General features: G+C 39.8%; 1 protein-coding gene across 1 annotated transcript in view; it reads left to right on the top strand.

Moving 5' to 3' along the window:
- Nucleotides 1-13573, top strand: part of obscnb (obscurin, cytoskeletal calmodulin and titin-interacting RhoGEF b) — a 368207-nt gene that overhangs the window by 92736 nt on the left and 261898 nt on the right. The window contains exons 28-32 of the mRNA XM_078423526.1: nt 2040-2306; nt 6027-6293; nt 7375-7644; nt 8969-9235; nt 9994-10260. Of these exons, the coding sequence (XP_078279652.1) occupies nt 2040-2306; nt 6027-6293; nt 7375-7644; nt 8969-9235; nt 9994-10260 (1338 nt within the window). The remainder of the gene's footprint in view (nt 1-2039; nt 2307-6026; nt 6294-7374; nt 7645-8968; nt 9236-9993; nt 10261-13573) is intronic.

Genomic DNA, 13573 nt, shown 5'->3' on the forward strand with positions numbered 1-13573 from the left:
TCGCCGGTGTGCCTGTGTCGGTGCCTCGCCAAATTCGAGGAGTGCCCGAAGCCCTTTCCGCACACCTCGCATCTGAACAACAGCTCGACTGTGTGCATGCACAGATGGCCCGGCAGCTGGACGAAAGTCCAACCGCACAGCCCGCAATCGTATGCCTTTTTCCCCATTGCCCGGGACGGCGGACAGATCAGGCTAAAACTCCAGCAGACTCCCTCTTCTCCGCCGCGATGCCTGGAAAACAAGGGCAACAATCACAATCCTTCCTCATCATCTTTTTTCCTATTTGGGCACAAGATATAAATGCTCGCAATCACTTATCATCAGATTCAAGAGCCATTTCTTCCCCGCTGTTATCAGCCGGCGAGAATGTTTAGCTCTTGTGACCTATGTCCTGCGCATGCGCGGTCGAGATACCGAACTCGCTTATTCCTCCTTGATTATTTATGGGTCATTTATGGATCATACGGTGGCAAGGTGGTGCAGCGGTAGAGTAGCTGCCTTACAGCGAATGCAGCGCCGGAGACTCAGGTTCGATCCTGACTATGGGCGCCGTCTGTACGGAGTTTGTACGTTCTCCCCGTGACCTGCGTGGGTTTTCTCCGAGATCTTAGGTTTCCTCCCACACCAAAGACGTACAGGTTTGTAGGTTAATTGGCTGGGCAAATGTAAAAAAAATGTCCCTAGTGGGTGTAGGATAGTGTTAGTGTGCGGGGATCGCTGGGCGGCGCGGACCCGGTGGGCCGGAGGGCCTGTTTCTGCGCTGTATCTCTAAATCTAAAAAAAATATTTAAAATTTGCAGTAGCCACTTGGCCTGCACATCTTTCGGGTGAGGGAAACAACTGAGTAAGATGTAAACTGCACAGAGACAAAACTCAAGGTCAGGATTAGTATTGAGTTCCTGGTGCTTGAATCTGCAGCACCAGTTGCTATCCTGTCATCCTGTCTATTTTGAGTCTCCCATATTTGAGTCTGCACTATCATTGGCAATTGCATTTAAACTCTAGACTTTTCTCATTAAATCTTTCCTCAATGCCATTTTTGTTCTTCCTTTTGGATGACACTTTTTCCTCATCTAATTTTGCTTGTTCATGTTGCTGTGAAGCTTGGAACATTTCACATCATTAAAGATACTGTTCAGTCGGGATTGCTAGGACTTGGGCACTGAATCAACGTGAGGCTCTTCACAATTAATCAATCACAATCATACTTTATTAGCCAAGTATGTTTTGCAACATACGAAGAATTTTATTTGCCATACAGTCATAACAATAAAATGCAACGGGACATACAAAATACATTTTAACATGAACATCTACCACAGTGACTCCTCTGCATTCTTCACTGTGATGGAAGGCGAAGAAAAAAGTTCAATCTCTCCCTTTGTCCTCCAGCAGTTGGGGGCCTCTAACCTTCCGTTGACGGGACGATCTTGACTCCCGCAGCTGGCGGCGGGCCTTCCTTGTTGGGGCAATGAAGCTCCTGCATGGGGGGGGGGGGGGGTGGGATCTCAGCTCCCCCGCACCGGCCGTTCTGACCCCTGGTCGGGGCTTGTCGAACATCGTGCGGTTTGGAGCTCCCGACTTGGTCTCAATCCGAGACTGCGAGCTCCTGATGTTAAAGTCCACAGGCCGCATCGATCCAGGCAAGGAATCGCATGCTCAGATGGTAAGTCCACGCCCCGCGGGGGTTCAAAGTCAGTCCCAGGCAAGGCCTCCAGATCCGTGATGTTAGGCCACAGAGCGACCGGAGATACGATCCGGAAAACAACCGCATCTCCGGCAAGGTACGAGATTTTAAAAAAAATTCCTCCGACTATCTCCCCCACCCCCACATAAAACAAACCAGAGAACATTAACACAGACTTTAAAAACTCACCAAAAATAACAAAAAAAGAAGGAAAAGGTAGGCGAGGCTGCCATTGCAGCGCCACCCGGTGGAAGTATGCCAGGGCCAGGAATTAAAGTTTATGGCAGTGATTGGCAATTATATATCTATAAAGGTAAAAAGATAAACTAACTTTCTGTATTTGTATTGACAGCTTTGAAAATAGAAATAACAAAACATTTGGAAGATGTAGATACTGAGGAGGAAAGCAATCTTGTATATTTATGTGAGCTATCCCATGATATTGATGAAGTACAGTGGTATCTAAATGATACCCCCTTGCTCTCGAATAACTTCAATGAGATAAAGAAGAAAGGAAAGAGACACACATTAATTCTGAAAGGAGTAACGCTTGAAGACACAGGAACAGTTATGTTGAAAGTGAGAAATGTGACAGAAACAGCACAGCTGAATGTACGAGGTAAGCATTGTTATTGTGTGTATAGAATGAAAATATTTAAGTGCATAAAATTTGCCACTAATTCATATTGTAATTTCATTCAAATGGAAGGTAAAATTAAAGTAATTTAATGAGTTATGTTATTGGTGCTAGAGATCAAAAGGAGGAATTTAAATAGAATTGTGGAATTGTAATGACACAGGAAGAGGCAGTTTGGTTTACTGAATGTTACTAGGAAAATGCTGACAGTCCCAATTCCCATGATATTTTTGCATTGCTCTGCATATTATTCCTTCTCAAATGCTTCCCAATTGCCTTTTGAAATGATTGATTGATTCTCTTCCCATCGCTTTTAAAGAATTCCAGGTCAAAAGAGTTAGATTTAGCTCTTAGGGCTAATGGAATCAAATGAAATGGGGAAAAAGCAGGAACGGGGTACTAATTTTAGATGATCAGCCATGATCATATTGAACGGCGGTGCTGGCTCAAAGGGCTGAATGGCCTACTCCTGCACCTATTTTTCTATGTTCTATGTTTCTATGTCATAATTATTCTGAGAAGTTGAAACGTACATGACTAATGATAGACAATAGACAATAGACAATAGGTGCAGGAGTAGGCCATTCAGCCCTTCGAGCCAGCACCGCCATTCAATGCGATCATGGCTGATCACTCTCAATCAGTACCCCGTTCCTGCCTTCTCCCCATACCCCCTCACTCCGCTATCCTTAAGAGCTCTATCCAGCTCTCTCTTGAAAGCATCCAACGAACTGGCCTCCACTGCCTTCTGAGGCAGAGAATTCCACACCTTCACCACTCTCTGACTGAAAAAGTTCTTCCTCATCTCTGTTCTAAATGGCCTACCCCTTATTCTTAAACTGTGGCCCCTTGTTCTGGACTCCCCCAACATTGGGAACATGTTTCCTGCCTCTAATGTGTCCAATCCCCTAATTATCTTATATGTTTCAATAAGATCCCCCCTCATCCTTCTGAATTCCAGTGTATACAAGCCCAATCGCTCCAGCCTTTCAACATACGACAGTCCCGCCATTCCGGGAATTAACCTAGTGAACCTACGCTGCACGCCCTCCATAGCAAGAATATCCTTCCTCAAATTTGGAGACCAAAACTGCACACAGTACTCCAGGTGCGGTCTCAACAGGGCCCGGTACAACTGTAGAAGGACCTCTTTGCTCCTATACTCAACTCCTCTTGTTACGAAGGCCAACATTCCATTGGCTTTCTTCACTGCCTGCTGTACCTGCATGCTTCCTTTCATTGACTGATGCACTAGGACACCCAGATCTCGTCGAACTCCCCCTCCTCCTAACTTGACACCATTCAGATAATAATCTGCCTTTCTATTCTTACTTCCAAAGTGAATAACCTCACACTTATCTACATTAAACTGCATCTGCCATGTATCCGCCCACTCACACAACCTGTCCAAGTCACCCTGCAGCCTTATTGCATCTTCCTCACAATTCACACTACCCCCCAGCTTAGTATCATCTGCAAATTTGCTAATGGTACTTTTAATCCCTTCGTCTAAGTCATTAATGTATATCGTAAATAGCTGGGGTCCCAGCACCGAACCTTGCGGTACCCCACTGGTCACTGCCTGCCATTCCGAAAGGGACCCATTTATCCCCACTCTTTGCTTTCTGTCTGTCAACCAATTATCTATCCATGTCAGTACCCTACCCCCAATACCATGTGCCCTAATTTTGCCCACTAATCTCCTATGTGGGACCTTGTCGAAGGCTTTCTGAAAGTCGAGGTACACCACATCCACTGACTCTCCCCTGTCAATTTTCCTAGTTACATCCTCAAAAAATTCCAGTAGATTTGTCAAGCATGATTTCCCCTTCGTAAATCCATGCTGACTCGGAACGATCCCGTTACTGCTATCCAAATGCTCAGCAATTTCGTCTTTTATAATTGACTCCAGCATTTTCCCCACCACTGATGTCAGACTAACTGGTCTATAGTTACCCGTTTTCTCTCTCCCTCCTTTCTTAAAAAGTGGGATAACATTTGCTATTCTCCAATCCACAGGAACTGATCTAGGCATTCTGATGACATGTCACTAAACTAAAACATTAACTCTATTTTCTCTATTCACAGATATTGTCCGACTGTTGAATCTTACCAACATTTTCTGATTTTACTAAATATGTAAAATAATTTTTCCTTGCATGTCCCTTGTTTCTTTTGTCAAAATTTTAAATCTGTTTCACCTGGTCCTTGAATGATCTGTGAATGGAATAGCCTCCCTCTCCTACCCAATGTAACCAGTCATGATCTTATACAGCTCTATCAAATCTTCCCTCAACTTTTTTTACTTGAAAAACAACCCTACTAAAATCGCTGAAATCCTTCATCTGTGGAATGGTTCCACAATCATAGTCATTCTAGCAAATCTTGACATACTGGCTGGAGAACGGTGACCAGTGGAGTTCGACGGGTATTTATGCTGGGACCTCTGTTGTTTCTGATATATATAAACGACTTGGACATAAAGTAGATAGGCTGCTTAGTAAGTTTGCAGATGACATCAAAATTGGTAGAGTTATGGACCATGAGAAAGGCTGTCAAAATATACAGCAGGACATAGATCAACTACAGAAATGGGTGGAGAAATATCAGATGGAGTTTAATCCAAGCAAACGTGAGATGTTATACATCTCCTCAGGTTTTGCACTTTGGGAGCACCGTGTGCAGTTCTGGATGCCCTATTGCAGGAAGGATGTGGAGGCTTTGGAGGGAGAGCAGAGGAGGTTTACCAGGATGCTGCCTGGTTTAAAGGGTATTGGTTTTAAGGTGAAGTTGGACAGACTTGGATTGTTTTCTCTGGAATGCGAGAGGTTGAGGGGAGACCTGATAGAAATATATAAAATTACAAGAGGCATAGGTAGGGTAGATAGTTGGACCCTTTTTCCCCTAAGTAGAAATGTCAAAGACGAGAGGGCATAGCTCTAAGGTAAGAAGTCAGAGTTTACATGGGATGTGTGGGGCAAGTTTTTTTTACACACAAATAAGTAGGTGCCTGAAACACTGCCAGGGATGGTGATGTAGGCAGATATTATAGTGGGCTTTGAAAAGCTAAGACAGAATTTTCTACTCTTCTTAGAATGAATGGAAATGTACATTAGCAAGGGGTCAATTGGTTCATGACTGATGCCAGGAAAATATTCGGCAGACTAGCATAATCTAATTTTGCATCCCATGCAAATTTCATCGAGAAATAATCTAAAGTGCAATTTATTCTGTGTGGTCAAAATTGGACATCCTGGCACCCAAAAAAGTAGGTGTTAAGAGGCTGAATTTCTAGGCTTCGGGGCGGCACGGTGGCACAGCGGTAGATTTGCTGCCTTACAGTGCTAGAGACCCGGGTTCAATCCTGAGTACGGGTGCTGTCTGTACGGTTTGTAGGTTCTCCTCGTGACCTGAATGGGTTTTCTCCAGGATCTCTGGTTTACTCTCACACTCCAAAGACGTACAGGGTTGTGGGTTAATTAGCTTGGTATAACTGTAAATTGTCCCTAGTGTGTGTAAGATAGTGTTAGTATGCAGGGATCGCTGGTCGGCACTGACTCGGTGGGCTGAAGGGCCTGGTTCTGCACTGTATCTCTAAACTAAACTAACCTGATTTCAATACAAAAGTTGATTATGCAAGATGGATTTTTAACCCTTCAGGGAATTTTGAAAATATATATTTTTTTCTGTCTCTCATTGCAGAAAAGCCCGTGTTCTTCATGAAATCATTGGATGACATTAATGGGGAGGAGAGAGGAATGATTACATTGGAGTGTGAAGTATCTAAGACAAAGGTCAATCCCACCTGGAAAAAAGATGACGTGGTTCTTGGTTCAAGTGACAAATATGAACTACTGCAGGCTGGAAAAACACTTTGTCTTATCGTACATAACTTGAATAAAAGTGATGCTGGAGTGTACACTTGTGACATAGGCAGTGATAAAGCTAGTGCTAAAGTCACCATACAAGGTATGTAGTACCATTGGTTGTTATTTGTAAACTGACAATTGGCTTTTTTGATCAATCTCCTTAGAGAAAAAATATATATAATTGAAGCTAGTTCCAGTCTAATGGCTGCAGTTCTATATTCAGTTTTCCTGTGGGGTAAGTTTGTATTGTAGATGTAAAATGTCAATGACCTGACCCTCTATATATTAAGATGTGCTTAGAGGTGGATGGCTACTTGGAAAAGGCTTTCTCAGAAAAGGTCTTTTCAAAGGATTTATACTTTGGCATAATATTCACAGTGACTGACAGATCTGGAAGTACTTTTTTTTAAAACATATTCTAATCAGATAATAAGGCATTATTATTATCTTTAAGAGAAAAGCAAAACATGAGATAACGTGCTCTTGTCTGACATATTGGCTGTTCAGTAATGATGCAGCTCAATTTACAAGTATATGAAGTAGTACATCAAGCAGTATAATTTTAAAAAATACAATAATTTAAGAAAAAAATCATGGAATTAGAATTAAATCTGGCGTGCAAATTAAAAGGTTGGTAAATTGGGGGATGGGGAGATAGGGGAGCAAACAACATTCTTTTTGATTGGTTTTACTCACTGCTTTTTTCCCCATATTTTCTCTGGAAACAAAATCCCACAAACATATTGTTTCAGTTCCTTATTTTTTCTGATATTTTATGCAAACAAACTATCTGAGAGAACTAAATTCTGGTAATTCTGCATTGTCATGTGCCACTAATTAAAATAATGCCTCCATATTGTGCTTGTGGAAATCTGGATAACTAAATATCAATTATATTATAAAATATACTGTCTGCTAACATCAATAACATGATCACATGTTATGTGTAATAAATATTGTATCTCTATTTGCATTGTATTTGGCTTAGGAAAGAGCATTCTCTATTGCACCTGGAGCATTATTAAAATGTTCCAAAGTATTATCCAATAGAATTTTATTCTATCTCTTTTACCTAATATCTTTGATACCCATTGCCCAATGGAGCAATCAATAATAACATGTATGCTTCTCATTTTAAATATTCTCATTTTAAATATTCTCATTTTCTCACTTTGGTACAGAACTAAACATTGGCATCACAAAACGGCTAAAGAGCACAGAGATTAAAGAAGGAGAAAGTGGATCTTTTGAATGCATACTTTCTCATGAAAGTATTGATGAATATTACTGGACGGTTAATGGACTGTTTGTGAAAGGCAATGACCGATTTGAGGCATTTAATATTGGTCGAAAATATTTACTAAGCATTAAGGTCACCACTCTGTCAGATGCAGGCGAAGTTGTCTTCCATGTACGAAATCTCAAGTCAAAGGCTTCTTTGATGGTCAAAGGTATGATCTGAAATCATCACTATTTATATAATTAACATTTTGGTGACTTTCTGAGCAAGCAGCAAGGTGGTACAGCATTCAGCACTATTGCCTAATGTTCCAGGAACCTGGGTTTTATCCTGGCCTTGGGAGTTCACTGTGTGGGGTTTGTATGTTTTCTGTCTGATTGCGTAGGATTCCCCAGGTGCTGCACTTTCTTCCCTTATTGCAAAAATCTTTTGATGGGCTAATTGACTGCTCTAAATTATTATTCCTAGTAAGTGGCAAAACAATCAAATGAAATTTGATGACCATGAGAAAGAGAACAAATCAATGGGCTACAAGGAAATAAGGAGAGGGGGATTGGGCCTGATGAGATTGCCTTGCTTGGACCCAATACTATTCTTCCATGTTGCAGTGAGTACTGGAAGTAAATAACCATTTAATAAACTCTAAGTAGTTGTTAAAACAACTGCATATACCAGGTTAGTTAAAACAAGAACATTATTACTGCTCTGAGTAAGCCCTGAACTACAGTATAATGTAATATAATCCTAGATGGCTGAAGTTTTTGCATGTGGGATATACTCTTTTCACAGCTGGTCACTTAATATTAGCTGAGAATATATATAATTTGGTAAAATTAGTAAGAGAGAAATGAACAATTGTGTAGGAAAGAACTGCAGATGCTGGTTTAAATCGAAGGTAGACACAAACTGCTGGAGTAACTCAGCAGGACAGGCAGCATCGTTGGAGAGAAGGAATGGGTGACGTTTCGGGTTGAGACCCTTCTTCAGACAATGATTCAAAAATGTTCAGAAATGAACAATTGATCTTTTAGTAAACTAAGTAGTCCAGTTTCATTCATACTGTTCATATGGAGAAATATCTGCACCACCGTAATATGTTAGCTTATTACCTCCTTCAGAATGAACGATTAGTGATAATATACTACAGACTATTTTCCTGATATGATGCAGGGTTTTGACCTGAGCAATGATAATTCCTTCAGCAAATTGTTTATTACTTTGGATTCCAGCATCTGTGGTTCTTCTTGTTTCTATTTTTCTGACCACTCCATTGTTCACATTTTCTACCTTTCCAGCTTTCCTAGACTGTACAAGATTAGCTTGTAGAGGGTTGGGACCAACTTTTTTATGAGTGTCCATACTCACTTCTCAAGGGAAAGCCATTAAGAGACATTGTAAAGAACTCAGTCAAAATTCTTGCCATGTCTTTGCAGAGGAATGTTAACTTCTTGGAGTAGGTTACAAACATATATAACTGTTAAAAAGGGCCCTATCTAAACATTTACAAAGTAAGAATATTGATTTTTATGTTTCAGAAAAAACAACAGAAATCATAAAGAAACTTGAGGACAAGGTGGCAACAGCAGGTGAAGAGGTTATACTGTCCTGTGAATCGTCAAAGCATGATTCTTCATTGAAGTGGTTTAAGGATGGCAAAGTAATTAGAAAGAGCACTAAGTATGAAGTATCTCAGCATGGAATTGTAAACCAATTGAAAATCCATCAAACCACTACAAAAGATTCTGGAGAATATGAATGCAGAGCAGAGAATTCTAAAACTAAAGCTACTGTCACTGTAAAAGGTAAAAAAATGTTTTTTTAAAAACTTCTGGTATCTTCCACAGGATTCACATAGTTTATTTTTTATTAATATCTGTTTGTATATGGTTAGGATATTACAAATTATCATTCAGTCAAGAATCACCATTCATTAAACATAGAACATAGAATAGCACAGCACAGGAACCGGTTTTGAATTACATGTCATTGTAAACATTTATGTCTGTGTTCGCTATTTGGAAGTAAGCATTATAAGGTGTCTCATCTTGTCTAATTTATTAAAATCATGTGGTGATATCGCACCTCGTTTAGGATGGTAATTTGCATTTGAATTTTTTCAAACACGTTGGCAGGATTTTAATTGTTCGTTAAAATAAGGTTTAAAATGCTAGGTGAGATATTTCAATATTATTATTCTCCTTTGCCCATGTTTTTGTCCAATTGGTTACATGGTTGTTTTGCTAATAAGTAGGGAGTTCACTGCATGCTTGCCTTTCCAAGCGAAAGGTTTTGAATATTATTAACATTATAGAATTCAGGAAGCCGCAGTGCAGGCGACAGGTTTTATCAACATCTACCAAAAGTGGCAATGGGCCTGCTTTTTAAGATGTATAGGCTATGCTTTCACAATTTTCAGAAATGTACTCTATATCATTGTATCTCCCAGCTAGGAATGCAGAATTACCCTGTATCATTTTAGTACATAACCTATATTTATCTGTTTATGTAATTTCAAGTCATTTTATTTGTGAATATATTTGTATTTTTACATCTTATCCAGAAGTAGTAAATCGATTTACCAAGGAATTACATGACATAAAAACTGAAGAGAAAGGATTTGTAATTTTTGAGTGTGAAACTGAGCAGCCAGGAGACAAGACTGTCTGGAGAAAAGGAATGGCAGAAATAAAGCCAAACAAGAAGTATGAGATGAAACGGGAAGGCAGTTTACTAAGCCTTAAAATTAATCAGCTTGAGAAAAATGACAGTGACCACTACACGTGTGACATTGGTAACGCACAGTCGAGAGCTCTGCTGTCGGTTGCAGGTCTGTGTTTACATTACTAATTAAAATACAAACTTTTAACAATTTTCATGTGCCAACACCCATTATTCATGATCCAGTAATAATATTATGTAATGAGTATAAGAGTTTAAATCTTTATGTCCACCACAAGAAATAATTTCATGGCCCCAATATAATACTTGGTTTTAATTTATTGTTTTGAAATGATATGAAACATAATCATTCAAGGGAGGAAAATATACTGTTATTAATTAACAGTTAAAGAAAATAATTAATTATCTTCCATTTTTACCAGTGGTTATTAACTGATATTACCTTTATTTCATGTATTTGAATGTTATATTTATGATCATATCATCATATCATATCATATATATACAGCCGGAAACAGGCCTTTTCGGCCCACCAAGTCCGTGCCGCCCAGCGATCCCCGTACATTAACACTATCCTACACCCACTAGGGACAATTTTTACATTTACCCAGCCAATTAACCTACATACCTGTACGTCTTTGGAGTGTGGGAGGAAACCGAAGATCTCGGAGAAAACCCACGCAGGTCACGGGGAGAACGTACAAACTCCTTACAGTGCAGCACCCGTAGTCAGGATCGAACCTGAGTCTCCGGCGCTGCATTCGCTGTAAAGCAGCAACTCTACCGCTGCGCTACCGTGCTACGTATTTGGTTGACTATGTTTAGCAGCAGAGTCATACAGCATGGAAACAGGTCCTTGGGCCCGACTTGCCCACGTCGACCAACATGCTCCATCTACACTAGTCCCACCTGCCTGCGTTTGGCCCATATCCTTCTAAACCTATCCAATCTATATACCTGTCCAAATGCCTTTTAAACGTTGTGATTGTACCTGCCCCAACTATCCTTTCTGACAGCTGTTTCAATATACCCACCACCCTTTGTGTAAAAAAAAAGGTTGCCCCTCAGGTTCCTATTAAATATTTCCTCCCTCACCTTAAGCCTATGTCCTCTGGTTCTTAATTCCCCTATTCTGGGTAAAAGACTGTGCATTTACCCTGTCTAATCCCCTCACGATCTTATACACCTCGATAAGATTACCCCCTCATCCTCCTGTTGCATGGAATATATTCCTAGTCTGTTCAACCTCTCCCTGTTGCTCAGGCCCTTGTCCTGGCAACATCCCCATAAATATTATCTGCACTCTTTTCTACAACCGGGTGACGAAAATGGTTCATAATGCTTCAAATATGGCCTCACCAACATCCTGTACAACTGTAACATAGCATCCCTACTATAGTCAATAACCCTGACTGATGAAGGCCAATGTGCTGAAAGTCTTCTTGACCTATATACCTGTGATGTCACTTTCAAAGAACTATATACCTGCACTCTAAGATCCCTCTGCTCTACAACACTCCCCAGGGCTCTGCCATTCATCGTGAATGTCCTGCCCTGGTTTGACTTTCCAAAAGGCCATCTACATAAGGAAGCTTTCCTGAACATATTTCACAAATTCCACCCCATCCAAGTTTCTTAGATCAAATTCTGTTCAGCACATTTAGAAAAGCTTAACATTTTTGAACATATTTGCAATGAGACAGACAATTATTTCTTAATGCAATTAAGTCATCTTTTTGAGTGTTTGGGAATAGAAGGACATTTTGAATTTACTGAAATATTTACTGGAACACAGTATTAAACTTGAGAACTTTTGAGACTAATGAACCTGTTTTGCAATTTCAATCATCTAAAGTTGATATTGTTAATATTTGTCATTAGATTTTGCACTTTTACTAAATAAAGAGTCACAGCTAGGGTAGATAACATATTTTCCTATGGTAGGGGTATCAAAAACAAGAGGGCTTAGGTTCAGGGTGAGAGGAGTTATGAAGGGAATTTGAGGGGAAAGTTTTCTTTTACAGAGTATGGTTAAAATGTGAAACTCATTCCCAGATGACATGATGAATCAGATACAACAATATGTTTAAAATATATGTAGATATGCAGTAGAATAGGCATATAAAGATATGGACCTAGTGCAGACAAATGCGATTAGTGTAGATGGGTAAAAAGGTTAGCATGGGCCGAAGGGTCAGTTTCTGTATTGTATAACCCTATGATTCTAAATATTGTATACTTAATACATCATGTTAACATTTTTGACAGTTCCTGAGTAAATGGCAAATGCTTTTGGTCAGTGAGAAATCTAATTCTCTTTGTCTTGCCTGAGTCTTCACTATTAATTTGTTCTAATCATAACTTTCATTGTATGGGATAAAAAGTACAAATTTCCAAATCCTGGGGTTGATTTTCTTCAATCTATTCCCTGCCTTTTGCTGCCAATGGTTGGTGGTCATCGCATCATGCAAGTCAGAATCCTAAGGCATAATTGAATCTCACACAGAACGAGCCTCAAACGCAATCTTGACCTTAAAGGAATTCTTGATAGCTGCTGAAAAAGGACCTTTAGATAATAACCTCAACTCTCCCAACCCATTCCCCAATTTCTTATCAATATTCCCAACTACCACCCAATAAATAAGTGTAGATCGTGGGTAGCTGATGCGTTAATGCAATTTGGGCATCTAGATGACACTTCTTTAACCTCCTGATTCATCTGACCACTGACTTGTACACATCCATCTAGAATATGTATTTAATGAATAGTTTTTTAATATAAGCTCAAGAAGTGCAAAAGGAATGATTTTATTTCTCCATCACATGTCTAAATAGAGTGGATGCGGTAAATAAAATCATTTTGGGATACATGTTACCTGATCCTTATTGATATCAGCTGGTTGTTGGTTATTCTGGTCATATTTCTGCAGATCCAGCCAGCTGTGAGAAGACTGTATGACCTGCATGCAAATTAGAGGCCGATGTAATAATAGGTTACTAATCTGATTATAAAATTGAGCAAAGATGAAAGTTTTGCCTCCAGATAATAGAGGATGCACTATAAACGACAGGATTGTGGGTATCTGGTTGCTATAGTACTTTTTGAATTACCACAGGTGTTTTCTCTTTGAAATTTGTATTTTCTGTACCATTAGATTATCTAAAGGCTGTCAATGTGCATGTCGCTTATGATAGAAGACATTCTTGCCACTTTAATTTAATTGCATGAACAACAGCCTCAACAGGCCATTGACTGACATTAACTAAGCATGTGAAGAGACAAAGGAATAGGAAGGCCACTTGAACATAGCCTTCTCCAGCATGCAGTTGCAGTGTCACAGTGGGTTTCCTGGATCTGTCTGAGAAGTACACGAAGAGGCTCTTTAGTCAAACTGAAATAGCGTACCTAGTCAGCTTTCTACCACAAGATAAACCTGCTGGTCTAGTTGTTCATTCTGTTT

This window comes from Rhinoraja longicauda, chromosome 2 (genome assembly GCF_053455715.1).
Source record: "Rhinoraja longicauda isolate Sanriku21f chromosome 2, sRhiLon1.1, whole genome shotgun sequence".
Classification (NCBI taxonomy): domain Eukaryota; kingdom Metazoa; phylum Chordata; class Chondrichthyes; order Rajiformes; family Arhynchobatidae; genus Rhinoraja; species Rhinoraja longicauda.